The sequence below is a fragment of the Muntiacus reevesi genome, chromosome 1, assembly GCF_963930625.1.
Source record: "Muntiacus reevesi chromosome 1, mMunRee1.1, whole genome shotgun sequence".
Lineage (NCBI taxonomy): Eukaryota > Metazoa > Chordata > Mammalia > Artiodactyla > Cervidae > Muntiacus > Muntiacus reevesi.
The window spans coordinates 58173819-58201166 of record NC_089249.1 but is presented as its reverse complement, the minus strand read 5'-3'; the positions used below and the strand labels follow the sequence as shown (position 1 = coordinate 58201166).

Sequence of the window (27348 nt, the reverse complement as noted above, 5' to 3'; positions counted from 1 at the left end):
TCGGAAGCCGCCGTAGCGGGTGGAGACATCTTTACGGCCTCCTCCACCCGGCCCGCGGCGGCGAAGCGCTGGGGCTCCCCCCACCCCCACCCCGGCACCGTTCCCCGCTGGCCTTCGCGCCCCGCCGCCCTCTTCGTAACCGGGCAGCCCCGGGAGCAGCCGCGAGAGCTTGTCCCCGCGGCGCCCGCCTCGAGGTCACGCAGCCCGCGCGGGTCGCTGGGCCTCTTACCCGGGCGTGCACCGTCCCCATGGCTCCCTCTCTGGCCGCCGCCTCCCAGAGCAGCCCCAGCCGGACGAAGGCTCGGCGGGTGAGGACAGAGGGCGGGGCTCCGGTGACCGAGCTCCGGGTTGGGCCAACACCCACAAGCCCCTAGACGCGGCGGATTGGGGGCGGCCATGATGTCCCGCCCTCGACCCGCCCCTTGGCTAACGGTGTTTCCGCTCATTGGTTCATAGGCGTCCGTAACCCGGATGTACACGCGGACTCCCGGAAGCCCTGCGACCTGGAGACGGCCCCAGCGCCGCGCGTTAGGTAGCGCTCTGAGGTGGCGCGTGGATGGCGGGTGTCCGTGAGGGGCTCTGGGGGTAGGCGCCCCGGATTTGCCCCTGGGGGACAGTACACCAGCTGGTGAGCGCGTGGGGCCTCATGTCTTTCCCTTAAACCTCGTGTTTAGTTCAGTTAAGCCGCTCAATCGTGTCAGACTGTTTGCGACCCAATGGCCAGGCCTCTCTTTCCATCGCCATCTACTCGGAGTTTGCTCAAACGCGTGTCCCATGTCCTTGGCTCTGCGGTGCCGCGCTTGTCCCCGCACCTGACGAGACGCCGCGGCTCTCCACGCCTGGCTGCAGCTGTGGCTTCCCCCGCTCCTGCCTGCGGAGCCTCACAAATCCGGATTGGCGCTCTGCAACTCTCCCTCTGGCCACATGGACCCTTCAGGTCACTGAAGATCCCAGGGCTCAGGCTCCTCCTTGACAGAATGAAGGTGACGTCCTACCTGCTTGACAGGGATGGATTACAAGGCTTTCACACGAGCGTATAAAAGCACCAGGCACAGGGCAGGGCGCTGAGTGAGCCACGAGTCAATGGCCACTATTCTTTCAACTGCATTGAATGTCGAGAGTGTTATCCAGGGGCTGACGTGGGGACCATTCACATTGGAAAACAAGACAACTCTGGTGGTTATGAGTCTAAGCTCGCTCTGATCCTGGTAGGATAGGCAGCGAATCTGGGGAGAGGAGGAAATGAGGCCAGGAGTCTGACTTTATTCGGAAAGCTGGCTGACTGAGAAGAGGGCAGACTGATGTCTCAAAGTAACCCATCTTGTAGGGGTCTTGGATGCCAGGTTCTTTTATGGATCCGAGATGATCTGAGGTGAGGAGACCTATTAAAATAAAGGCCATTAATCTTGGAAATATCTTCTAAAATGGTAAGTCTCAGGCGGGGAAATGGGTTAACTCCTTTCTTTCTGCCATCTCCAGGGGGACAGGGTTATGCACAAGGGCACTTTAGCTTAACAGGCAGAGGGGCAGAATTCTCTGTGGCAGGCTATTAGGTATGATTGTAATAACAAAAACAGCAGAAAGCAAGTGGAACAGTTTCAAGGTGGAGTCAGAATTGACTTCTCCCTGCAACAGGGGGCTTCATTTTGGTGGTGGAAACAGCTTCCTGTCTCAAATGACAGCATATAATAAGTAATCGCACACGGTGATAAATGCAGTGAGAGAAAGGAGACAGAACAAGAGAAGGATTTTCAGTATTCTGTGGTCTCACATTTCTACCCCTTCCCAGAGACCCTGACACCCTTTCCCATTTAAGTAGCAGTACCTTAATTCTGTTGCTCTCTTGGGGTAAATATTAAGTCCATATTCCCCTTCTTGCCTGGGAAGAGACAGACGTTAGCCCCTCCCAGGCCCCCCTTCCCGCACTGCGTTCCTTGCCAGTTGACCTAGTCATCTGTTTTCTGAGCTGGCCTGGTGCCTGGAGGCGGGGCCCAGTCCTTCCCTCCATGAGGCCAGAGGCTGCACGGTGCCTGGCGTGGTGCAGGGACTCAGTTAATATTTCCCGAATTACTGCTCTCCCACCCTAGGCTACAGCAGACAGAAAGACACTGCTTATATTAAAAATGCACATTCCTGGGGCCTCAGCCCTGATCTACTGAACCAGCCTCCGCCAAGTAGAACCTGGAGATCTGAATTTTTTAAAGTGGGCTACATAATTCTTTTACCCATTATGTTCAAGAACCCCACAGTAAAGAATCTGCCTGCAGTGCGTGTTCAGTCCCTGGGTGGGGAAGATGCCCTGAAGAAGGAAATGGCAATCCACTGCAGTATTCTTGCCTGGGAAATCCCATGACAGAGGAGCCTGGCGGCCTACTGGCCCTGCTGCTGCTGCTGCTGCTAAGTCACTTTAGTTGTGTCCGAGTCTGTGCGACCCCTTAGATGGCAGCCCACCAGGCACCCCCGTCCCTGGGATTCTCCAGGCAAGACCGTGGGGTTGTAAGAGTCGGACACGACTTAGTGATTAAACAGGAACATTCTAAAAAGCTTTATGTCTGTGTCTGACTTCATCACTTATTCCTAAAGTCTCTGAAGACTTGGGCTACTCACCTGCTTATAAGGAACTTGGCCAGAATTGGGGGGAAGAGGTGCTCAGCAAGGGGGAGGAGGAATCAGAGCAGTGGCGGCAACAGAGCATCTGCGAGAGGTGCGGGACGAGGATGCGGGGCCGGGACACAGGCAGGCAAGACGGCCTCCCGTGTAAAGGGGAAGGGTGTGCAGGGCCAGGTCTGGCGCGGAGACTTCTGGGTCTGGGCATGCATTGAAGAGAGGGCGAGCTATAAGAACTGGGCTATAAGTTAGCTGTTGACCCCTGGCAAGTCACACCCTCTTGAAGGGTTACTTTTCTCCACTCTAAAAGAGAGAGGAGATTGCTAAGGACCAAAAACAGAAGATTTTGTTTTAATTGTTTTCTATTTCACACTGGGAAGTAATGGGTCCTGGGCTTTTGCACTCTTTTAGGCCAATTTGGATCACGCCTTGGCAGATCACAACCAGGTTAGCTCCCCTTTAATGGCTATGAGAGCTGGCTTTATGGACAGACCGGCTGGTTGGGTTTCAGCCATGATTTTGTCACTGCTAAGCTGTGTGGACTTAGGCAGGGCCTGTACCTCTCTGGGTCAGTTCCCCCTTTGCTGAAGTGAGGGTGGTGATGGTAGCCACCTCATAAGGTTAGTTAGTAGGTGTAAAGGTGTGCCTGGCCTAGAGAGAAAGAGCCTGTGCGCCTGCACAGAGCCTGAAACCAGGCCTAGAGGGAGAGAACACATGCGCATGGGTGAACACACACACACACACACACACACACACACACACACACACACACACAGCCTGCAAGCAGGCTAGAGACAGAGAGAGCACATGGGCACATGCACGTGTTCACACACACACAACCTGCAGCCTGAAACCAGGCCTAGAGGGAGAGAACACATGCGCGTGGGTGAACACACACACACACACACACAGAGCCTGCAAGCAGGCTAGAGACAGAGAGAGCACATGGGCACATGCACGTGTTCACACACACACAACCTGCAACCAGGCCTAAGAGAGACCACGTGCACACGCGCACACACACACACACACAGCCTGAAACCATGCCTAGAGAGAGAGAGATGTGCGTGCATGCACGTGTTCACACACACACAGCCTGAAACCAGGCCTAGAGAGAGACCATGTGAGCGCACACACACACACACACACAGTTAACCGTCACAGGAAGGGGAGCTTTTATAAGGATGAAACGGATGCAGAAAAACTAAGCAACTTACACTATATCCAAGATGGACCCAGTATGACATGTCCCCGCCACTGGCTCTTAGCAGCCTCTCAGTGATGCCCGCAAATCCCAGGATATCGGGACGGGGGTGAAGTAGATGACTCAGAAGCCTCCTGACCCGTAAAAGAAGTGGGGGAGCACATAAAACAGGCTGTGCAGGGTTGTTACCGGGCAAGACCTTGAGGGCCCTCGGCTCAGTGCCCACAGGCCCGGCCCCTTAGGCCCCGGACACCTGCCTCTGGCCACCAAAGTGAGGCTTTGAGGGTCTTACTGCTCCCCAGCTCAGACACAGAAGATTGTGATGTGTGAAAACTTGGACACAGTTTTCCAAAGATAATCTAGGAGAAGGAGCAAATTTTAAGCACGAGTCACACAAGCTGGACACTTATTTAAAATTCATCCTCCTGCTGCCTGAACCTCAGTTTTCTCCAGGACAAAATGAAGATAGCAGTTCCTAAAGGATAATGGTGCAGTGAGGATTTAAGGAGAGAGAGCATGGGGCCTGGCTCACTGTGAACGCTGAACAAACTAAGCTTCCTTCCTGCATTTCCTTGTTATTCCCTTAGGAAGCCTCCTCTCAAAGAGAAGCCATGACTTTGACCTGCAGATTGCAATGCAAGTCCTGAGCCAAATAATCTGAGAGCCTATTGTGTACAAGGGCCAGAGTGGCTGAGGACGTGTTGAACATAAAGTCACAGCTCTGCCCTCTCTGACGGACACGATGTACACTTTTTTTTTTTTTTTGGTCACGCCTTCTGACGTGCAGGACCTTAGTTCCTATCCAGGGATCAAGTCCTTCCCCCTGCTCTGCCCCCTGAAGTAGAAGCCCGGGGTCATGACCACTGGACTGCCAGGGCATTCCCCGTGTATTAACATTTCAAAGACTGAGACAGCCTGTACTGCATACACCTGATTGGACTTCTTCAGCCCAGTATTTCCTGGGTTATCTACTCTGCCATAAAGACTGGGGGGGTTTGAGGCTTTCAGTGGCCCTGTTCACCAGAATTTCTGCTCTTCCTCTTCCGAGCAAAAGGTAGACTTGCGTTTCCATGACCCCGTCCATGTGACTTGCTGTGGTCAACGAGTGGTGGGCAGAAGGGAAGGTGACACCCGGATGGACACCTTTACGCGCTGTGTTCCTCCCCCACCGCCCATCCCGACCCTGGGTCCAGAGGCAGGGAAAGGTTCAGGCGGGGCCGCCCGGCTCCAAAGGGCACGCACCCTGAGAAATGAAACTTTTGGGAGCATAACACCATTAATCTTAACTGATAAAAGTCCCTAGTCCCATCTGCAAGGACATCAGCGTTCCGGAAAACTTGGTTTACGAAGGGCTGACCTAAATACACGTTAGTGACCACACTGCTTCCCTTGACAAAGTCAAACCCCGAGTTTCAGAGGCCATGAGGAAGGCACGCTGGGTCTTCACAGATCCCCGCAGAGGTGACCCCTGCTCTTAGTTTGGGGTGCCCTGAGGTGAGGGCCTCGCCTCCATCCCGTCTCCCCAGCTCCTGCCACCGGAGGAGTGAAGGTGAGCAGCTGAGAGGAAGGAACACAGGTGCCAGCAGGAGGCGGAGGACCTGGCGGGATGCCCGGGGCGGGGGCATTGTGGGGAAGGCAGCTTCCTCAGGTCGGGTGGGAGGTGACTTGACCGATTCTGGGCCCAAGAATGGCCTGAGGCAGAGTTCAGGCCACCAGCCGCTGCCCGGAAGTTGTTGCCACAGCCCAGGGCAGGGGCGGGCTGCCAAGAGGGACTGGCTTCCAGGGGCCTGAAATGGAAGTGGAGGTGGCGGGCAGGACAGGGACCAGCTGGGGGAGAAGGCGGGGACTCAAGGTGCTGCCGGGTCCTGGCTCCGATGATAGAGCTGAGCCCTGCCCTGGGGGAGGGTGTGAGGGAGGCAGCCAGGGGCAGGTTGGGGATGTCAGGTGGGCCCTCCCCTGGACCAGAGAGTGGGGAGCCCTCAGAGTGAGCGAGGCCTCCCCAGGGGTGGCTGGATGCTCTCCGCAGGGCGGCACGTCCAGGCCCCGGGGAAGCGCCAGATACCCAGTGTGCAGTAGGGAACTCGGGGTCCCAGAGGGAGGTGGGGTCCAGGAAGGAGGGTCTGGGCCTCATTGTCCAGGACAGAGCACGTGGAGGCCACCTGGCCTGGCCGAGCCCATCTGGGGCAGCGGACCTGGGAACCCGCGTAGGGATGGGGATGGGAGTTAGCAGAGGACTTTAAAGGAGCTTGGCCGTGAGGCAAGAAAGGCAGCACAGCGCGAAGGATGCAGAGACGAGGGGAAGCAGTTGAACAATCACATTTATTATGAATTATTTCCTGATGAACGCAGAAATTCAATATAAAATGTAATTACTGGGAACGGCATCATGGTAACCACATCAGTAACCGGGCAAACAGCCTTTCACTCTCCACTCTACACAGAGACTCCTGAGGCGGGAGCATCCCAGCGTATCAAGGGGTCATCAACATTGACAGGGTGGGAGAAACTTGAGGGTGTTTCACACGCTGATGAGAAACCCGCAGTGCTAGAAAGGTGAGGTCCTGGGGGGCGGAGACGATGTCAGGGGGGGTGAGCTGGGGTCAACCAATGAGGAGGAGACGGGGTCGCATGTAAAGCACCAGTGAGGCAGACCCCTGGATATTCCTAAGAAAAAGTAATACACTTCCTACTCTTGGTGCACATTTGAAAAAAATTAATAATACACGTGCTCATGGTAAGAAGGTGGAATAATCACAAATACAAAGTCAGTCCCATGTCATCCTATCCTAACACATCTCTTTCCTTACAATGACGGCAGAACCAGCGTAGAGAATGCTACCTAAATGGAAGTATCTTGGTTATTATAAAATACTGCTAAGGTGGGGTTGCATGTGTTTAGACCCGTGCCTCGGTTCTGGCAGAGAAGGCCACAGGGACCCGGAGCACGGGGCTCGGGGAAGGTGTGGGAGGGCGCCACCAGGAGCCCGGGTCAGCTCAGCAAGGGGACAGCGCTTGGTCCCGTGCCCAGGTGGCCAGAGAGCCCTCCACGCAGCCCTGCCTCACTCGGGAAGTGCCCCGGAAACGCGAGGGGCCACCAGGAGCCCCCCGGTGCACTCCCGGCACTGCAAGCCGACCCCGTGTTTTCACAGGCAGCCCCTGCCACTCCCCTCACGGTGCAGCTCTGTCTGGCCCTGCTGGTTCTTCGGCTTCAGGACACCTACACGGTGTGGGTGAGAGCTGCGGCTTTTCAGGCCCACAAGTAGGACCTGAGCTTATTGCTCCTTTCCTTTTTGGTATCCTCAAGTGCATAAATAAGGAAAACACACACACAGATTGCACCCTGGGTCATGTTATATGTGCAGCGGGCCCATGTAATCTGTGCCTGCCAACAGATACCACCCTAGAGAGACCTGCCTCCGGGTCATCTCCATTAGCGCTCGGGGCAGGGAGGGGCATGCCAGGGTGACTATTTTATGCACTGGATTTTTATTTTCAAGGCTTCTTCTCTGAATATTTTACTGATTCTCATAACAGATAATTCAACAGATATTAAGATTCCTTTATGTTTAATATCAGTTCAGCTCAGTTCAGTCGCTCAGTCATGTCCGACTCTTTGCAACCCCATGAACCGCAGCACACCAGGCCTCTCTGTCCATCACCAACTCCTGGAGTCCACCCAAACCCATGTCCATCGAGTCAGTGATGCCATCCAGTCATCTCATCCTCTGTCGTCCCCTTCTTCTCCTGCCCTCCATCTTTCCCAGCATCAGGATCTCTTCCAATGAGTCAGCTCTTCACATCAGGTGGCCAAAGTACTGGAGTTTCAGCTTCAATATCATTCCTTCCAATGAACACCCAGGACTGATCTCCTTTAGGATGGACTGGTTGGATCTCCTTGCAGTCCAAGGGACTCTCAAGAGTCTTCTCCAACACCACAGTTCAAAAGCATCAATTCTTCAGTGCTCAGATTTCTTTATAATCCAACTCTCCCATCCTTACATGACCACTGGGAAAACCATAGCCTTGACTAGACAGACCTTTGTTGACAAAGTAATGTCTCTGCTTTTTAATATGCTGTCTAGGTTGGTTATAACTTTCCTTCCAAGGAGTAAGCATCTTTGAATTTCATGGCTGCAGTCACCATCTGCAGTGATTTTGGAGCCCAGAAAAATAAAATCAGCCACTGTTTCCCCATCTATTTCCCATGAAGTGATGGGACTGGATGCCATGATCTTAGTTTTCTGAATGTTGAGCTTTAAGCCAACTTTTTCACTCTCCTCTTTCACTTTGATCAAGAGGCTCTAGTTCTTCTTCACTTTCTGCCGTAAGGGTGGTATCATCTGCATACCCGAGGTTATTTATATTTCGCCCAGCAATCTTGATTCCAGCTTGTTCTTCCTCCAGTTCAGCGTTTCTTATGATGTACTCTGCATATAAGTTAAATAAGTAGGGTGACAATATATAGCCTTGACGTATTCCTTTTCCTATTTGGAACCAGTCTGTTATTCCATGTCCAGTTCTAACTGTTGATTCCTGACCTGCATACAGGTTTCTCAAGAGGCAGGTCAGATGGTCTGGTATCCCCATCATTTTCAGAACTTTCCACAGTTCATTGTGATCCACACAGTGAAAGCCTTTGGCATAGTCAATAAAGCAGAAATAGATGTTTTCCTGGAACTCTCCTGCTTTTTTGATGATCCAGCGGATGTTGGCAATTTGATCTCTGGTTCTTGTGCCTTTTCTAAAACCAGCTTGAACATCTGGAAGTTCATGGTTCATGTATTGCTGAAGCCTAGCTTGGAGAATTTTGAGCATTAATTTACTAGCGTGTGATATGAGTGCAATGGTGTGGTAGATTGAGCATTTTTGGCATTGCCTTTCTTTGGGATTGGAATGAAAACTGACCTTTTTCAGTCCTGCAGCCACTGCTGAGTTTTCCATATTTACTGGCATATTGAGTGCAGCACTTTCACAGTATCATCTTTCAGGATTTGAAATAGCTCAACTGGAATTTCATCACCACCACTAGCTTTGTTCATATCGATGCTTCCTAAGGCCCACTTGACTTCACATTCCAGGATGTCTGGCTCTAGGTGAGTGATCACACCATTGTGATTATCTGGGCCGTTAAGATCTTTTTTGATACAGTTCTTCTGTGTATTATTGCCACCTCTTCTTAATATCTTTTGCTTCTGTTAGGTCGGTACCAATTCTGTCCTTTATTGAGCCCATCTTCCCATAAAATATTCCCTTGGTATCTCTAATTTTCTTGAAGAAATCTCTAGTCTTTCCCATTCTATTGTTTTCCTCTATTTCTTTGCATTGATCACTGAGGAAGGCTTTCTTATCTCTCCTTCCTATTCTTTGGAACTCTGCATTCAAATGGGTATGTCTCTCCTTTTCTCCTTTGCTTTTCACTTTTCTTCTTTCCACAGCTATTTGTAAGGCCTCCTCAGACAGCCATTTTGCTTTTTCGCATTTCTTTTTCTTGGGGATGGTCTTGATTCCTGTCTCCTGTACAATGACACAAACCTCCGTTCATAGTTCATCAGGCACTCTGTCTATCAGATTTAGTCCCTTAAATCTATTTCTCACTTCCACTGTATAGTCATAAGGGATTTGATTTAGGTCATACCTGAATGGTCTAGTCGTTTTCTTCACTTTCTTCAATTTCACTCTGAATTTTGCAATAAGGAGTTCATGTTCTGAGCCACAGTCAGCTCCCAGTCTTGTTTTTCCTAACTGTATACAGCGTCTCCATCTTTGGCTGCAAAGAATATAATCAGTCTGATTTCGGTGTCGACCATCTGGTGATGTTCACGTGTAGAGTATTCTCTTGTGTCGTTGGAAGAGGGTGATTGTTATGACCAGCGCGTTCTCTTGGCAGAACTCTATGAGCCTTTGCCCTGCTTCATTCTGTACTCCAAGGCCAAATTTGCCTGTTACTCCAGGTGTTTCTTGACTTCCTACTTTGGCATTCCAGTCCCCTATAATGAAAAGGACATCTTTTTTGGGTATTAGATCTAGAAGGTCTTGTAGGTCTTTACAGAACAGTTCAACTTTAGCTTCTTCAGCGTTACTGGTCGAGGCATAGGCTTGCATTACCGTGATATTGAATGGTTTGCCTTGGAAACGAACAGAGATCATTCTGTCATTTTTGAGATTGCATCCATGTACTGCATTTTGGACTCTTTTGTTGACCATGATGGCTATTCCATTTCTTCTAAGGGATTCCCGCCCATAGTAGTAGATATATAATGGTCATCTGAGTTAAATTCAGCCATTATAGTCCATCTTAGTTCACTGATTCCTAGAATGTCGATGTTCACTCTGCCATCTCCTGTTTGACCACTTCCAGTTTGCCTTGATTCATGGACCTAACATTCCAGGTTCCTATGCAATATTGCTGTTTCCAGCATCGGACCTTGCTTCTATCACCAGTCCCATCCACAACTGGGTGTTGTTTTTGCTTTGGCTCCATCCCTTCATTCTTTCTGGAGTTATTTCTCCACTGAACTCCAGTAGCATATTGGGCTCCTACCGACCTGGGGATTTCCTCTTTCAGGGTCCTATCTTTTTTTTCTTTTCATGCTGTTCATGGGGTTCTCAAGGCAAGAATACTGAAGTGGTTTGCCATTCCCTTCTCCAGTGGACCACATTCCATCAGACCTCTCCACTCATCTGTCTTGGGTGGCCGCACACGGCATGTCTTAGTTTCATTGAGTTAGACAAGGCTGTGGTCCTGTGATCAGATTGGCTAGTTGTCTGTGATTGTCGTTTCAGTCTGTCTGCCCTCTGATGCCCTCTCTCAGTGCTTGACGAGAGTTATGTTTAATATAACTCCACCAAATATTTGGAATAGTTCAGAAAGATGTACCAGAGCACAAGTGGGTTACCACCTCATAATGTCCCCCCTAACCAGGGATGTCCTTGGGAGGATGGCAGCCCGCCTCGCCCCACACTTACTGCTTCCTGTATGGAGAGATGGGACCACCGTCCTCCCCCACAACCACCGAGAGCGCACAAACGGCAGCCCAGCCCTCCGCCGCAATGTTCCCCAATACTTCGAGACTTATATCCTGGGTATCCTTGAGCTCCGCACCCACTGCACACACCAACAGTCACTTCCTAGCTTTTTGTAAGACAGAAAGATTGCCTTTGGTTTCAGGACACTACAAACTCAGCACGGAGGTCATTCTGCGCACATCACAGATGTCAGCTCTGGCCTCTGTGGGTCCACGGAGGAGCAGGGAGCCTGGCGGTGCCCACGGTGTTCTGGTTTGTGGAGGAAGGCCGTTGGCTGCTTGCTGGGATTTGGGATCTGAAACAAACGAAGAATTCTGACTCAGCCACCGACCTGCCACTCTGGTCTGCAGATGAGTGGGGATACGGGAGGGGGGACGCTGTCACACGACCTGGGGTCTGCAGGGTGGCCCAGCCCGAGTCCATCGCTTCGGGTCCCCCATCCCCGTGCTGGGCTGACATCACACCATCCCAGGCCTCCAAACCTGTGGCCCTCCCAGCCACCCGGACACCCCCCACTGGACATGCACAGGCCAGGAGGAGCCCATCGGTCACCCCCACACCCACCAGCTCACCCACCAGGGTGGCTCTCTGCAGCCACACCGCCAACCCCCCGCCCTCTGCTCCTGCCTGCCAACCAGCCTGGAGCTCAGCAAGGCCTCAAAACTGCTATCTTCCTTCTGGCCTGGAGCCTACGAACAGCACTCAGTCCTCCTGAGTCCTCATGAGTCCTCTCCAGTTTTCCTGGAGAGCAAGCCCTTCCCCTCGCTGGGCCAATACTGCTGCCATTTCTGGGGATCTGGCCTCCGCAAGGCCACTACTGTCTTTTTCCCAGCACAAGCCAGACCCCTCCATTCCTACTTCAAACCTTCCATGTCTGTTAATAGAAACACTGCAGGACTCTCTCCCGAGCACCTGCCACGTTTCAGGACTGAGCCGGGGGCTCCCCAAAGCCTCACTGACACCGAATGAGAAGAGGATCACCCCAGGGAACAGGGGAGAAAGCCAAGGTCCACGACTTTCAGGACAAAATCCAGAGTCAACTGGAACCAGGCCCTTATTGCTCATTAGTTTTCAGAATTCAGGAAGCATTAGTACATGGGCCATGTTAACGATGCAGATGGCCGGGTTCTAACCCAAGAGACCGGGATTCAGGGCGTCTGAGGTCAGACGGGAATCTGCATTAACAGGCAGCAGCCCCCCCGCCCCGCCTCCAATGACAACACACACACACGCACAACCACACACTGAAAGGGGCCCTGCCCCCTCTCCCTGCCCCACCCCCTCCCGGGGCTACAGGTACCCAGAGCCACTCCCTTTAGGCAAACCAATGCTACCTGTCCTTGGGCCCCGCCCCTGCTCCATCAGCCAGCTCTCTCCTCTCTGCCATCAGGACGGGCTCAGTGGGGGACTTCCCTGGCGGTCCAGTAGCTAAGACTCCGTCATCCCAGTGCAGGGGGCCGGAGTTTGATCCATGGCCAGGGAACTAGACCCCACATGCCACAACTCAAGATCCCACGTGCTGAAACTAGGACCTGGCCCAGCTAAATAAATAACTATTAAAAAAAATGACGCTCCGCGGACACACCTCCCCGGGCGTCAGCACACCCTCTGCAGCTGAGTCTTGGTCACTAGCTCCCAGCAGGTGCACTGGGACCGCTGATGGGCTCAGCTGCCTCCCGTAATGCAGGGCCTCTGGACCAGGGGACATGCTCCCCACCACCTCTCCAGGGCCCAATGACATTCCTAGGATGGCGCGTGAGGCCTGAGCAGATGAGAGGGTGCCTGGGGGACCCCCAGACCCACAGCCAAATCACCTACCTGGAAGCAGGGAACAGATGCACCATGGCCTGAGAACACACGTGGGAGGTGGCCCAGCACAGCCACTGGATGTCACTGGGCATGTCTGGAAGCCACGTCACCAGTCTGCAGGAAGGAAACACAGAGACACACACCTCGTATGCCAGTGAAGACAAGCCACAACAAAGACAAGAAGAAACCCCAGCCGAAGGCAGACATCTGACGACAGTATCATCATCCAGGTAAACGGCCAGGGTCACTTCTAACCCCAAGCTGATAAATTCCGCAAGGCAAGCCCACCTAAAAGCCCTAAAGTGAAATGACGCCACTTTGGATTCAGGAGAGCTCAAGGGACTTACATGGAGATGAAAGGCCTGGGTCTTCCAAGACCCCGCTCCTCCGGGGCAGCGTGGACCCTGACACACAGCATCTTCTGGTTGAAACACCACCCCTGCACCCACATGGAAGGTGCTCGGCCACATGCGCGCCCACAGAGGAAGCTGCCAAGGAGGCCTGACCTCTGCCCTCCAGGCCTCCAACACCCCAGACACGAAAAGGACCCCGTGTCTCGGGCTTTAAGAAATGCCAGCAGAGGACTGCCCCGACGGATCACTGGTAGACCCGCCTGCCAATGCAGGAGGCATGAGCTCGAGCCCTGCTCCAGGGGGACACCCCCGCCGCAGAGCAACCAAGCCCGTGCACCACAGCTCCTGAGCCTGTGCTCTCGAGCCCTGGAGACGCAACTACTGAAGGCCACGTGCCCTGGAGCCGGTGCTCGGCAACAAGGGAAGTCACTGCAATGAGAAGTCATGCACTGCAACTAGAGAGCAGCCCTCAGCGCAACTAGAGAAAAGCCCAAGCGGCAATGAAGACTCAGCACGGCCAAAAATACAGAAACGTTTTCTGAAAGTGTTAGCTGCTCAGTCATGTCCGACTCTTTGCAGCCCCATGGACTGGAACCTCTGTCCCGGGGGTTCTCCAAGCAAGAATACTGGAGTGGGTTGCCATTCCTTTCTCCAGGGGACCTTCCCAACCCAGGGATCAAATCTGGGTCACCTGCACTTAAAAAAAAAAGAAGAAAGAAAGACCTACTATATAGCACGTGGAACTCCACTCAATGTTCTGTCCAGCCTGGTTGGGAGGGGGTTTGGGGGAGAATGGATACGGGTATTCCTATGGCTGCGTTCCTTCAGTGTTCACCCGAAACTGTCACAACATTGTTAATTGACTATTGCCCAGTGCAAAATGTTTTTGATGTTAAAAAAAATTTTTTTAAAAGAAATGTCAAGGGACTTCCCTGGTGGTGCCGTGGTAAAGAACCTGCCCTCCACTGCAGGGGACGAGGGTTTGATGGTCAGGGGACTAAAATCACAGATGCCACAGGGCAACTAAGCCCACTTGCCACAAAATGAGACGCCCGCGGGCTTCTTGGTCTGAAAACCAAGCACAACCACAACAAATACACAAAAGAAGTTATCAAACTATTTTTTTTAAAACAAAAGGAAGGAAAAAATATGCCAGAGCAGCCAGCCCTCCTTCCAGGGCAAGGCAGCTGGCCGACTGGTAGGGTGGGGACTGATCTGGGAGGTCCAGCAGACCCAGAGAACTGAGCTGGAGTTTGAAGGACGGCTGGGACTTTTAAGGGCTTCTCTCATAGCTCAGCTGGTAAAGAATCTGTTTGCAATGCAGGAGACTCTGCTTCTATTCCTGGGTCGGGAAGATCTGCTGGAGAAGGGATAGGCTACCCAGTCCAGGATTCCTGGGCTTTCCCTGTGGTTCACCTGGTAAAGAATCTGCCTGCAATGCAGGAAACCCCGGTTTGATCCCTGGGTTGGGAAGATCCCCTGGAGAAGGGAAAGGCTCCCCACTCCAATATTCTTGGCCTGGGGAATTACATGGACTGTATAATCCACGGGGTCGCAAAGAGTCGGGCATGACTGAGCGACCTTCACTTTCACTTTGGGACTTTTAAAAAGACAGACTGAAAGACATGCTGACTATGTCGCTATAAAGTAAATAAACACTAAAGAAAATCTGAAGAAGCGGAGGGAAAACAAATGGCCTGGAACCTAGCAGCCACACAGGGAAGGCCTCAGGACCTTCTGACACACCAGGAATAATCCCCCTCCTTCCCAAAAACATAGACCTGCAAGAAGTGACAAACCTAGGCGGCAGGGTGGCCAGGTGCTCGCCAACCAGGCGCCTTTCCAGGGTATTCCACTCAGCCTGTGAGCTCCACCCGGATGTGTAAGGAGCCAGGCTCTGGGCTGAATCCTCACCCTACCCCCAGCCCTGAGAGGAAGCCACAAAGCCTGGAAGTGTTCACCTCTGGACCACAGCGATGGCAGACTCCACGGGCAGCGTGCAGGGCAGCATCACATAGGACATGATCTTAATTGGTAAGAAGCTAAAAATCTTGTTTATGTACCCATCTCGGTTTCTCATTGCCTTCCTCAGTGCTGAAAAACACAAGTCGGAGGTCTGTTTCCCACCAGCGTAAAAACCAAACCACCTTCCCCAGCTGGTGCCTGCAATGTCTATACATCCTACAATCTTGGCAGCTATGCATCAGAAAGTGAAAAAGTGAAAGTGAACGTTTCTCAGTCGTGTCCCACTCTTTGTGACCCCGTGGACTGTAGCCCGCCAGGCTCCTCTGTTCATGGCATTCTCCAGGCCAGAATACTGGAATGGGCAGCTGTTCCCTTCCCCAGGGGATCTTCCCAACCCAGGCATCGAACCCAGGTCTCCCACATTGCAGGTGGGTCCTTCACCATCTGAGTCACCAGGGAAGGAATCAGAAGCTATCACAAATGAGATCAGATGTGGGATGTGCCTACACAGCCCTTGGATCACCAACAGGACACAGGGTCCCTTTGAAAGAGTTTCTGTTTAACTGACTCCCTGGAGAAGAGAATGGCAGCCCACTCCAGTATTCTCGCCTGGAGAATCTCATGGACAGAGGAGTCTCCTGGGGGACAATCCACAGTGTCCCAAAGAGCTGGACACAACTGAGCAGCTTTCATTACTACTTTACTTTTAAATTTATTTATTGAATTTATTTGGCTGTGCTGAGTCTTAGTTGTGGCATGTGGGATCCAGTTCCTGGGCCAGGGATTGAAACTGGGCCCGCTGCATTGAGTCTTAGTCACTGCATTGAGTCTTCCAGAATGGAAACCCCACTTCACTTTAAATTACTTTTGGAGGCGGACACAAACATCTCAAATCTCCCCAGCCCAGGCTTCATGACCCTTTCTTTGCATTTGCAGTTGGATTCCACTCTTCCACCCGGAACCCCTAGCCTTCTATTTTCCCTTTGTGATGACCTCACGATGCCTCAGATCACAATAACCGGAGCAGCTGTTGGATACTGCAACTCCTAGGGCATTAGTGCCTGGGGCAAGAAACAGCATCCCTTTCATCTTTGCTGCTGTTCAGTGGCTCAGTCGTGTCTGAAGTCTGTAGCATGCCAGACCTCTCTGTCATTCAGTATCTCCTGGAGCTTGCTCAAACCCATGTCCATCGAATCGGTGATGCCATCCAACCATCTCATCCTCTGTTGCCCCCTTCTCCTCCTGCCCCCAATCTTTCCCAGCATCAGGGTCTTTTGCGATGAGTCAGTTTTTTGCATCAGGTGGCCAAAGTATTGGAGTTTCAGCTTCAGCCTCAGTCCTTCCAGTGAATATTCAGGACTGATCTCCTTCAGGATGGACTGGTTGGATCTCCTTGCAGTCCAAGAGACTCTCAAGAGTCTTCTCCAGCATCACAGTTCAAAAGCATCAATGCTTCAGTGCTCGGCTTTCTTTATAGTCCAACTCTCACATTCATACATGACTGCTGGAAAACCCACAGCTTTGACCAGATGGAAGGAAAACCCAGTGCAACCGAAAATAAATTCAAGCAAACAAACAAACAAACAAACAAACCCAGCTGCAATGCTATGTGCCAGCCTGGATGGGAGGAGGGTTTGGGGGAGAGTGGATACCTGTATGGCTGAGTTCCTTCACTGCTCACCTGAAACTATCCCGACACTGTTAATCGGTTCTGCCCCAGTATAAAATGTCTTTGGTGTTAAATAAACAAATAAAATACAAACTCAGCTGGAGCTTGTTTTCCTCTGGCCATGACTGCATGGGAAGGGAGACAGAGCAAGGACTCAGGGGGATGGGCGGTCCATGCGGGGAGGCGGGGGGCCCACCAACCTGGGCTGGTCACTCTGCCCTGTTTCTTCCCAAGCAGGGGCTTGCCTTTCCTCCACAGCTCTCGGGGAAGCCGCCCTTCCCGCTCTGAAAGGGTTCCCGACCACCGCCTCCTCTGTGCGCCCTCTCCCCACCCCCAGAGCCAGTACCCATGGTGAGCTTGGGCGCCAGGGTCTCCAGGACACTCTTGTCCCAGGAGAGCACGCCGAGGCGCAAGTGTTCCAGCAGCTCCTCTCGCTCAGGCCACGCCTCCCAGGTGGCCACGCCCAGAAAAGGCTCCAGGCTCTTCGGCTCCGCCTCTGACTCCGCCTCCGGCTCCGCCTCTGCCGGGGACGCACTCAGGCACAGATGGAGCCTGTCACAGATGCCTGCGAAGGGCACGGAAACAAAACCCATCAGGCGATTTCGGGCAGCAGGGTCCCTACTCGCCGTGCCCACCCCGTTAGAGGGAAGCTGACAGGCCTGTTGTTAGCACACGGCGGGGATCCACCTGGCAATAATCAGGCTGGGATCCACCCTGCTCCACCTCCTTTTCCCTAACAGGGAAAGCGCAGTGTGGGCCTTTGAAGCTGGATGGAGGAGGCGGGCTGCTGGCTCGGTCACTCACCAGCCTGTGGGCTCTAGAGCCACATGTGGATTCACGAGGTTCAGAGGGAAGGATGATAACTGGTTTATAACAACTGAACCACTGGTGAAGCCCAGTGTTCCAGACCCTGCAACATCCACGCAACTGCTCCCAGCTGAGTGCTGAGGAATCAGAAGCCCAGAGAGGTGAAGCGATTTGCCTAAAGTCACAGAGCCGACACTCGTCAGAGCGAGATTCGAACCCAGGTCTGACGTCAACGATGGCACCCTTCCATCACGCGACCTCGGAAAGAAGCCACAGGTCGGGGAGTCTGTGCTGGGTGCCAGGGCTCAGGGGCCGATCCCAGTGGGTGGTTCCTGCTCTCACGCTGGGTGGGGATGGTGGGACGGGTAGACTTGGATGCCCACGCCTCCCCTGGCTCACCTCTCACTTCCAACCTCGGGGTTAAAAGCCCAGGGGCTGTCCCTGCATGCCCCCCGCCTCACTCCCAAGCTACACCTCCCACTTCGACTCCCTTGAATCTCTCCAGCCTCTGACAGACACACAACGCAGCCTCTGGAGACGTATTCTCTCTTAGGAATGTTTCAGAGAATCTGTTTCCAGGGAACACCTGCCTTGCCCCCATGCATCCTCTAGTGAACCCCAAGGAAGCCAGGTTGACCGAGGCATAACTAATAGTTGGTTCCACACTAACATTTGAAGAACCCAAGTTCCCCAGCCCAGACTAGCCAGGAGCTTTCCCCAGAACACAGCTGGGCCGGTGGATGCAGCCCACACCTGGCTGGAGGCAGCTCTCCTGACGGCTTCACCTGGGACCCAGAAACCGTTTCTCTCCCTTCCTCATCAAACTGAAGGTTCACAATTGTTCAAGCAGGAATGAAAAAGAAAGGAGCTGCCTTCGGTTGGCAGACAGGGACACTTCAGAGGGAGAGGAACCCTGGGGCTATGACCTCTGCAGGGTCAGCAGGGCTGATCCCAGCTCTGCTCCCCGGAATGCGGGCCATGGCTGCCTCCATCTCCCCATCTGTAAAATGGGGGCAACGATTTCCTATCTCTCAGGGCCGAGCCAGATGGCAGGTGAATGTGCTGAGCGTTGGGTGGTGGATCCAACACGGTTCCCCTGGTGACCAAGAATGTGAACAGAAAGCTGGCTCAAAGGGCACGGCTGTCACCTCCACCATACACACCATTCTTCTCCAAGAACCTGAGTGCATCTAAATATCCTTGAAGGCACAGCTCTCCAAGCACCTGTGAACAAACCACATGGAGTTAACCGCAGGCAGAGTCACCATGAGCCACTCCTTTCAGCATCACCTGAAGATGGCAGGCACAGAGCCAGAATCCTCTGAGCTCCGAGCGATGCCATGTGTGGACGGGGCTCTGTGCTCCCTGGAGAAGGCAGCCCCGCTTCCTGGCAGGACTCAGCTCGAACGACAGCCGCTCCGTGCACAGCCCAGGCTGGCGCCCCAGTATGACGGGAGCTGGTTCTTCTGGTCTCCTTTGATCCCTGGACAAGCCTCCATCCTCACAAATAGTGGGGCCTGATCTGCTTGTCATGGGACATTGGGCTGCCTCCTCTGCACTCAAACCACACGGACACCCGATGCTGTGGCCCAGCCTTCTCTCCACCTGTGAGCACACGCCGCCAGGTATGCCATATGGCATGGCCTCTTTCTCCCCAGAGAGCTGTCACTGTGCAGATTCTACCAACTTTCTTACTGCCTTAGGGTGGTGAGGTCCACCACACTATAGTGACAACCAAGAAAAGATTAAACGGGGAATTTCCCGTGTGGTCCAGCAGTTAAGACTCCACGCTTTCACTGCCAAGAACCCAATTTCAATCCCTTAAGATCCTACAGGTCTCAAGGCAGAGCTGGGGGTGGGGAGATTAAGCCACCACACGCAGTGTAATTCCTGACCATGGCTGCCAGTAGTCACTGGGGGACTCACCTGGTCGTCCAGTGGCTCAGGCTCTGCTCTCCCAAGGCAGGGGGTTTCAATCTCTGGTCGGGGAACTAGATCTTGTGCCACAACTAAGACCCAGTGTAGCCAAATTAATTAATTAATTTAAAAAGAGAATCGTTGAGATAATTAAAAAAACGTCAGCCTCCTGCCGAGGCTGTGGTGTGCTGTGACGTCGGGACCGGCTCTTTGCCAACCCCACGGACGGTAGCCCGCCAGCCTCCTCCGTCCATGGGATTTCCCAGGCGAGAATACTGGAGTGGCTTGCCATTTCCTCCTCCAGGGGATCTTCCCAACCCAGGGACCCAACCTGAGTCTCTTGCATCTCGTGCACTGGCAGATGGATTCAGGCTGTGGATACTTAAGCCATAGCCCCTGGAAGTGGGATCTCAGTGGCGACCCCCAGCCCTCCCTTTCAGAATCCCCGGGGGATTATGGTGACCAGCAGGAGGCAGCACTGGGCTGAGTCCCTTTTCCAGGACAGGGTTTGTTCCCACTGGTTAGTTAGTCGTGGGGAACTAGTTAGTTAGTTAGTTAGTTGTGTGGAGGACAGCTGCTGCTCTGCTCATTCGGGTCCCACTCTGTGACTCTTTGGGTCAGGCTCCTCTGTCCCTGGGATGTTTCAGGCAAGAATACTGGAGTGGCTTCCCATTTCCTTCCCCCGACTCAGGGACTGAACCCACATCTCCCGCGTCTCCTCCATCGCAGGCAGATTCTTTACCCAGTGAGCCATCAGGAAAGCCTGAAGAGCTGCTGGGTCCCCTGGCAAAGAGGGATGCAAAGGGGAGAGCAGCACCCCCAGAACTCAGAGCCCCCCTCACCTTGACATCCGGGGGGAAGAGCGACTGGAACATCAGGTAGAGGTTCTCTGTGCAGAAGTGCATGTTGAGCTTCGTGAAGCCTTCGTGAAGTAAGAACGTGGACTTGACTCTGGGGCAGATGTCGCTCTCCCCATAGAAGGGGGACACAGTGATGGTTGTTTTGGAATCAATGAAGGGTAAGTTATCACTTATTCCTCCATCCACATATCGCTTTTAAGGGAGAAGGAAAAATAAAAAAAGCACACACTGTCAGGAGCTCTGGGCTGGAGTTTTCTGTGTGTTTCAGATTAGGGACAGAGACTTCTCAGAGCCGCAGGCAGACCTAGTGAGAGAACAGGGAGCTTGGAGCAACTCGCAGCAAACCCCGAGTGAGCCTTTCTGTGCCAGGCCAGGCTGCAGGCTGGCACTCAGGACTGCCACATGCTGTTGTGTGGTGAGCACTGCAGCAGAGCAGTGCCAGGTCCAGGGGCACGCCAGGCTGGTGTCTGGCCCACGCCGCTGGGCCCAGCCCTGAGCGCCCCCCGGCGAGTCCATGTAACTTGCACCCACTAGGGGCGCTGTGTGCACTCAGGGCAGAGTGTGATGTAGATCAGGCTGAAAGGGAGACAGATGTCATGGGTTCAATTCCAGAGGCCCCCAGCTGCTGGAGCAATCTCGGACAAGACACTTAACCTGTGGTCCTGACTTTCTGCCCACACCTGGGCAATGAGGACCAGCCAAGGAGATTGAAATGATGTGGTGAACCTGTGACTTGAGCTCTTACAAAATGGCATCTTATCCCACAGGTAAGGTGCACTTGGGGTAAGTACTGTGAGAATCCATTTTCCTATATTCCATGGGAAGCGTTCAGTCACTCTGTTCTGTCCAACTCTTTACGACCCCATGGACTGTAAGGCAAAAGGCTTTCTTCATTTAGGGACAGGTCTCAGGGGCCCAGGGTGCCTGAACCCACTGCCTTGTCTTCCTTGTTTTTTCAAAGATGCTTATGGGATCTTATTTCCTGGACCAGGGATGGACCCAGGCCCCTGGCAGTGAAAGTGCAGACTCCTAACCACTGGACCACCAGGGAATTCCCAGGAACACAGTTTTAAAGTGGACTTACCACGCCTCTGAAGGAAGGGGGGATCAAGCCAAAGACGACAGGGATGTAGCAGGAACAATACAAGGCCTGAGAAGACAGAAGAGGGTGAAACCACAGCACAGCCCAGAGCAGGCAGCCGTTTACTCCCTGGGCCTTACAAGCCTTCTACAAGCAAGGAGAGCAATAAGCCTGACAGCGCTGTTGGCAGAGTCGCTGCTTTACTAAATGGTTGAATGAAAATGAGCCCGCCCACACACTTACTATTTCAGCATGCCTGCCTGCCCAGTCCCATCTGACTCTCTGTGACCCTGATGGACTCTAGCCTGCCAGGGTCCTCCGTCTATGGGGTTTTCCAGGCAAGAATGCCAGACCAGAGTGCCGTTTCCTCCTCCAGGGGATCTTCCTGACCCAGGGATCGAACCTGCATCTCCTGCATCTATTTGCAACACAGGCAGGTTTTCTACCACTGCACCACCTGGGAAGCCCAAGGACCAAATGTTAACTTCAGACTTAAACTTCCTGTCTCTGCTGCCCACGAGAGTCCCACTGGGCCATCACAGACAGGACCAACTAGTTGCTGACTAGCTGATTGCCTGGAAAAGAGATTAGATCAGGGCTTTGCAATTACTGACATTCATCAGAATCGCCTGGAAAGCTTGGCCAACCACAGACTCGGGGCCCTACCCCTAAGATTCTGATGAAGCAAGTTGGAGGCGGGGCCTGAGAGCCTGCAGTTCTAAATCGCCCCCCAAGGAGATACTGCTGCTGCTGGTCGCCCAGGGACCATGCTCTGCGTCTCACCGCGCCAGCGAGCATTAAGCATGATGTAACACTGGTGCAATGAGAGAAAAGAGCTCCTGTGGGAATGCACAGGTGCTGGGTGCCTAGAAAATGCTCCTGGAAACAAGGTTAAGTGGAAGATGACACTGGCTGCTGAGAAGCAGCTGGTTATATACGCCAGGCAGCTTGCTCGTACGGACCCGTGTTAAGTGAAATGACGCCCAAGGCATTCTCACAAAAGACATGAGCCAAACCAAATGGTATTTTGATATCATCGATGATCTTCTCTGTGCTAGAACCAGAGGACAGAATTAACCAAGACACGCTCCCACCCTTGGGGGGCTTCAGTGGACAGGTCCTCATTAAGGAACAGGCATCGTTGGGAGCAGGGCCACACACATAAGGCCCCGGAGCAGGAGCTTCTGATCCAAGTCGGCAAGGAGGGGGAGACACTGTCCGAAGCTGACACCATCTGGGACACCCCAGGGTTGCACGTGCTCTGGACCGGACCGCTGGAGGCACACAGTTGACATCACTCTGGTACAGTGAAGCCAACCAGCATCACGGGCAACCAGGTTCTCTTGCATCTTAAGTAAAAACTGGGGCCGACTGGCCTACAACAGCCCCTCCCTGTGTTGCTTCCAAAAGGAAATGGCCCTTCTGACTAGACAGTACCCAGATAAACAAACCGCTTACGTCCACGACTTCATCTTTGCAATGAAAATCCGACACCAGCACGTTTTCTCCGTCGGACACTCTGGTAAGTGAGATGGCAATCTTGCCAGAGAGAAGCTGGTGGACGTTGTCAGGGAGGTGTCTGTGGAGACCGTCTCGGATGTACTCGCTCAAGCTGAAGGCTGGGTGGAGGATCCCCAAGTTCCGGCTCCTGGCGCTCCGGACGAGGTCCATGAGGATCTGCAATCTCTGCTCTGGGTGCGGGGTGAAGTGGGGAGAAGGGAGTCATGGGGGTGGAGAGAGAAATATGCAAAGCAACGTACCACCCTGGAGGCGGGAATTGCTTTGTGGTGGGACCAGGAACCTGCTGGCAGGGAAGTTGCCGACCCTCCCCTTTGTCTGAGCCCGGGCTGCCTGATCCGGCCGGTGGTTCCTGAGCCTGAGATGTGGTTAGTCCACACTGATGGGAAAAAGACACACCGGATCGCAAGGGCTTAGAACGACAATAACAACAGAAACGTTGACTCTCTCACAGATGATGTCTTGTATTGATTAGATGTGAAAATGGTAATATTTTGGCTATACCGGGATCAATAAAACACATTTCACTGATGTCTTTTACTTCTTCCATGTGATTCAATGGACATGAATTTGAGAAAATTCGGGGAGATACTGAAGGGCGGGGAAGCCTGGTGTGCTGCAGTCCATGGGGTCACAAAGAGTCAGACACAATTTAGCGACTGAACCACAACAACTAGGAAATATAAGATTTACAGAGCCATTCTTGACCCACCCAGGCCAGAGAAACGGGCTTCCAGGGGCCCAGGGAGCCCTCTCTTCGTCTTCATCCCTGCATCAAGGCCAGATGCCGGGAACCCACAGCATCAGAGCTTGAGCATGGATGGACCTAACCCTGCAGGGAGCACATGGCAAGTGCAGGCTGGGACCTGAGTTTGAATCCTGTCTCTACTGCTTACCAGCTGAGCAACTTAAACACGTTACATCACTGCTTCTGAGCCTCACACAGTATGTTTTTAACATGGGACAACACTCACCTACATTTTGGAGACAGAAAAGGTTAGGTACACTAAAATCTGTACACGGTCAACCCAGAGGAAGCACCTCATATTTTCTTATTTATTTAAGAATAACATAAAAACATATTTTCTTATTTATTTGTTTGCACCAGGTCTTAGTTGCGGCACACGGGATCTTTGACCTTCATTGTGGCAGCCTAGCACTTCCATTGCAGCATGCAAATTCCCGGTTGCAGCATGAGAACACTTCCTTGTGACATGTGGGATCTAGTTCCCCAACCAGGGATGGAACCCGGGTCCCCTGCATTGGGAGCATGGAGTCGTAGCTACTGGACCACCAAGGAAGTCCCTAGACTTAACTTTTAACCTCTGGAAAGGGAAAGAGTCACTCAGCCCTGTGGACCATAGCCCGCCAGGCTCCTCTGTCCATGGGGATTCTCCAGGCAAGAATACTGGAGTGGGTTGTCATGCCCTCCTCCAGGGGATCTTCCCCACCCAGGGATCGAACCTGGGTGTCCTGCAGTGCAGGCAGATTCTTTACCGCATGAGCCACCAAGGACACTTTCAACCTCTAATGCTACAACTGTCAAGCCATCTAGCGGACACGGGGCCCATTCCCGCTCCATCTGACCTCACTCACTGGCCTGGTCCCCTCTGGAGGTCTGCACTACCCTGGCAGGCAGGGCTACCCCTGTCCCAGCCTGAGCCCCGGCCGTCCACAGATGTGGGGGTGCAGAGGGCCCGGACACGCCAGCAGGCCCTGACCCACCTCTGACCCCACTGGGCTCTCCCTGCATATGTGACCCCTTTGAGCCCAGACAGAAGGCCCATGATTGCACAGAGCTGCTTGGTTCTGGCTCTCCTTCCAGGTCAGCCCTGGTTCAGAGCTGCGCTCAGGAAATCTGCCCAAGCCACAGGCCCTGGGAGTGCTCCCCGGAGCTCCCCAACGTCAAACGGGCAGTTAAAGCAGGAAACCGGGGCTCTTAGACTCTGGGGAGCAGTTCTTGCCAAAACCTCCAGACCCTTTCGGGGGACTTGGTGGTCCCGAGCCTCCCCCTGCAAGCCCAGCCCCCCGCTGCACCTGTCCTCTACGGGTGAGCCCCCTCTAGGCTGGAGTCGGCTGACTTCCTGGGCTGGGGTCTGTGCATTTGAACCAATGAAACATTTGACCGTCTGGATGTCTCCAGGTCACAAGCCGAGACACAAGGGTTGGCTTTTATCACAGCTCAGGTCCAGCTGTGCAGACTGCCCGTGTGTCCAGTCTAGTCGCCCCCGAGGTCACATTTCCTGCTCTTTGCCCCTCTCCCTCTCCATGGAGACGGCTGCCAGCATGGCCTCTCCCAATCCCCACCTCGCGATCAGTCCAGGGTCTGCTCACTGATCCTGGCCAATGGCAGGGCTGTGAGTATTGGCAAGTGATTCCTGGCCTCCAGGGACGGTCACTGCCTGCTGGCGGTGCCAACACAGCCGTCCCCGCGTAGAGCACAAAGTGAACGGTTGAGGAAGCCCAGAAAAGCAGGGGCCAGGGGGCCAGTGGAAAGAAGCTCTATCGCCTTGTGTGGGCGCCAACAGCCGCACTCGCTCCAGGCTCTGCTCCCTGGCCAAAACCGCAGGCCAAGGACGCCAGACCCTAGTCATTCAGGCCCGCTGGCCACCAGCCTCGGCCCTCCCCTCCCTCCGGTTTCCACGTGGACGGAGACCTTCACTAGGACAAGACTGAAACACCCAGGACCTGTTTCCAGGGCGCAGTGCAGGGAGGTGGTGGGAAGATGGGAGGTGGTGGGAAGATGGGATGCGAACGCCCAGTCCCCCAAAGGGTCTCAAGCACCAGGAAAGGAGGAGAGGAGACAGCTTTCTTAATTCCTCTCCTCTCCCCAAAACATCCCTCCTCAACACCGTTTCACCCCAAACCAGCTAGCTGCCTTCTACCTGAGAGGCACCCAGGCGCCCCCCTCCCGCCCCAGGGCTGGGCGGAGTTCAAAGGCCCCGGGGGGCGGCGGGGAGGGGGGTGTCTAAGCCCCTGGAGTCCCCAGAGAGAAGAAGGTACCCACCCCTGCCTGGGACACAGCCCCAAACCTCCCACCTGGCCGCACTTAGGGCAAATGGGAATTCCGCTCCCCGGATCCGTCATGCCCCCTCCTCCCCGTCGCTTAGACCACCTGGCTCTAGTCTCGGAGTGGGGTGGGGGGCTTCCTCCAAGACTGGGCGCCAGAAGGTAGGTGAGGCGAGGATGCGCTCCAGGTTTCCACGCCCCGCTTCCAGGGCTCCCCGGCAGCGGGCGAAAAAGATGCAGTGGAGGACGCAACTGTTTCGCGGGAGAGCCCGGGTTTAGCCGCGCAGGGCCCGCTTCCAGCCCCGGCTCCCAGCGCACGCCCCATCACGGCGCGGAGCCCGGGACCTACCGAGCGGGATCCCGGCGAGGTAGAAGGCGCAGTGCAGCGCGCCCGCCGAGGCGCCGAAGAACTTGCGCGCGTGGCGAAGGAGGTGCGGGGCGCGCTCGCTCAGGCAGCTGGTCACCCCGACGTAGTAGAAGCCCAGGAAGCCGCAGCCGGCGAAGGACAGGCTCCAGCCGCGCTCAGGGTCGTACATAGCGGCGGCAGCTTGGGGCGGCGGGGCCGGGGTCGGATCGCGCCTCGGCTCCGTCTGGCGCCCACCCTGGCTCTCCGCCGGGTCTGGGCGCCGCAGCCCGGGTTATCCCCGGCGCGACGTCACCGGCCCCGGCCCCGCCCCGCTCGGACCACACGAGTGAGCCTCCGGCGGCCCAATGCGGGCAGCGCGGCCACCCCGCCCTCCCCGGAGGCGGAAGACTGGAAGGGGTCTGGATCTGGGAGAGGATGGAGAGCTAAAGACCTGGGCCAGGTGAGGGTGGAGAGGGAGGTTCCTGCAGCTCCGTAGGCAGTGGCGAAGGAGAGCCCCCTTGCCGGTTTCTTTTCATCCCTTAAACCAGTTAGAACTTTACAGCTGCCTACTTAACGTTCTTAGTTTAAATTTTTAAATTTTTTTTTTTTTTTTTTTTTTTTTTTAAATTTCGGTAGCCCTGTGTCTTCTTTTCTGCGCCAGGGGACCTCCTCTTCACTGCAGTGCATGGGTTCTTCTTCAAGTGCCTTCTCTTCTCCCCGAGCGCAGGCCCCAGGCACACGGGCTTCAGCAGTTGCAACACTTAGGCTCAGGAGCCGCAGCGCGTGGACTTTTAGGACGGTGAGCTTCAGTAGTTGGGGTCCTGGGGCTTAGTTTCTCCGAAGCAGGTGGAATCTTCCTGAACCAGGGATAGAACTCCTGTGGCCTGTGCTAGCGGGCAGATTCTTATCCACTGAGCCACCGAGGGCGTCCGCCACTTAGGTTCTTAATATCCTTCTGACAGTGTATTCATTTACCTTTCCACAGGAGGAAGCAAGCTTGCAGAGTTTTTACAGGAGGAAGCAAGCTTGCAGTAGGCACCAGCATCTAAATAGAATTTCACGTCTTTGACTTCCTGCAAGTTTTTGCATGATGTCTTCGGTCCATGGCAAATGGTGGAGATTTTTCATTGAATGATAATCACACCAAGGTCCCTTTCAAAACTTCACTTCTAAGTCA

At 53.9% G+C, this 27348-nt stretch overlaps 2 protein-coding genes across 2 annotated transcripts in view; both read right to left on the bottom strand.

Moving 5' to 3' along the window:
• The window catches only part of SAMM50 (SAMM50 sorting and assembly machinery component), a 34034-nt gene extending 33635 nt beyond the window's left edge, over nt 1-399 (bottom strand). The window contains exon 1 of the mRNA XM_065945140.1: nt 230-399. Within this exon, the coding sequence (XP_065801212.1) occupies nt 230-250 (21 nt within the window). The 5' untranslated portion in view covers nt 251-399. The remainder of the gene's footprint in view (nt 1-229) is intronic.
• A 43-nt stretch (nt 400-442) lies between these two features.
• Nucleotides 443-26361, bottom strand: LOC136169968 (1-acylglycerol-3-phosphate O-acyltransferase Pnpla3-like). Its single transcript, XM_065938346.1, has 11 exons — nt 26175-26361; nt 22757-22989; nt 21302-21367; nt 20200-20409; nt 18604-18664; nt 16980-17198; nt 14961-15093; nt 12656-12760; nt 11044-11132; nt 3951-3971; nt 443-606 (listed from the first exon to the last, which is right to left on the bottom strand). Exons 1-11 carry the CDS (start codon nt 26359-26361, stop codon nt 443-445), a joined length of 1488 nt encoding a protein of 495 aa, XP_065794418.1.
• Nucleotides 26362-27348: the final 987 nt, after the last annotated feature.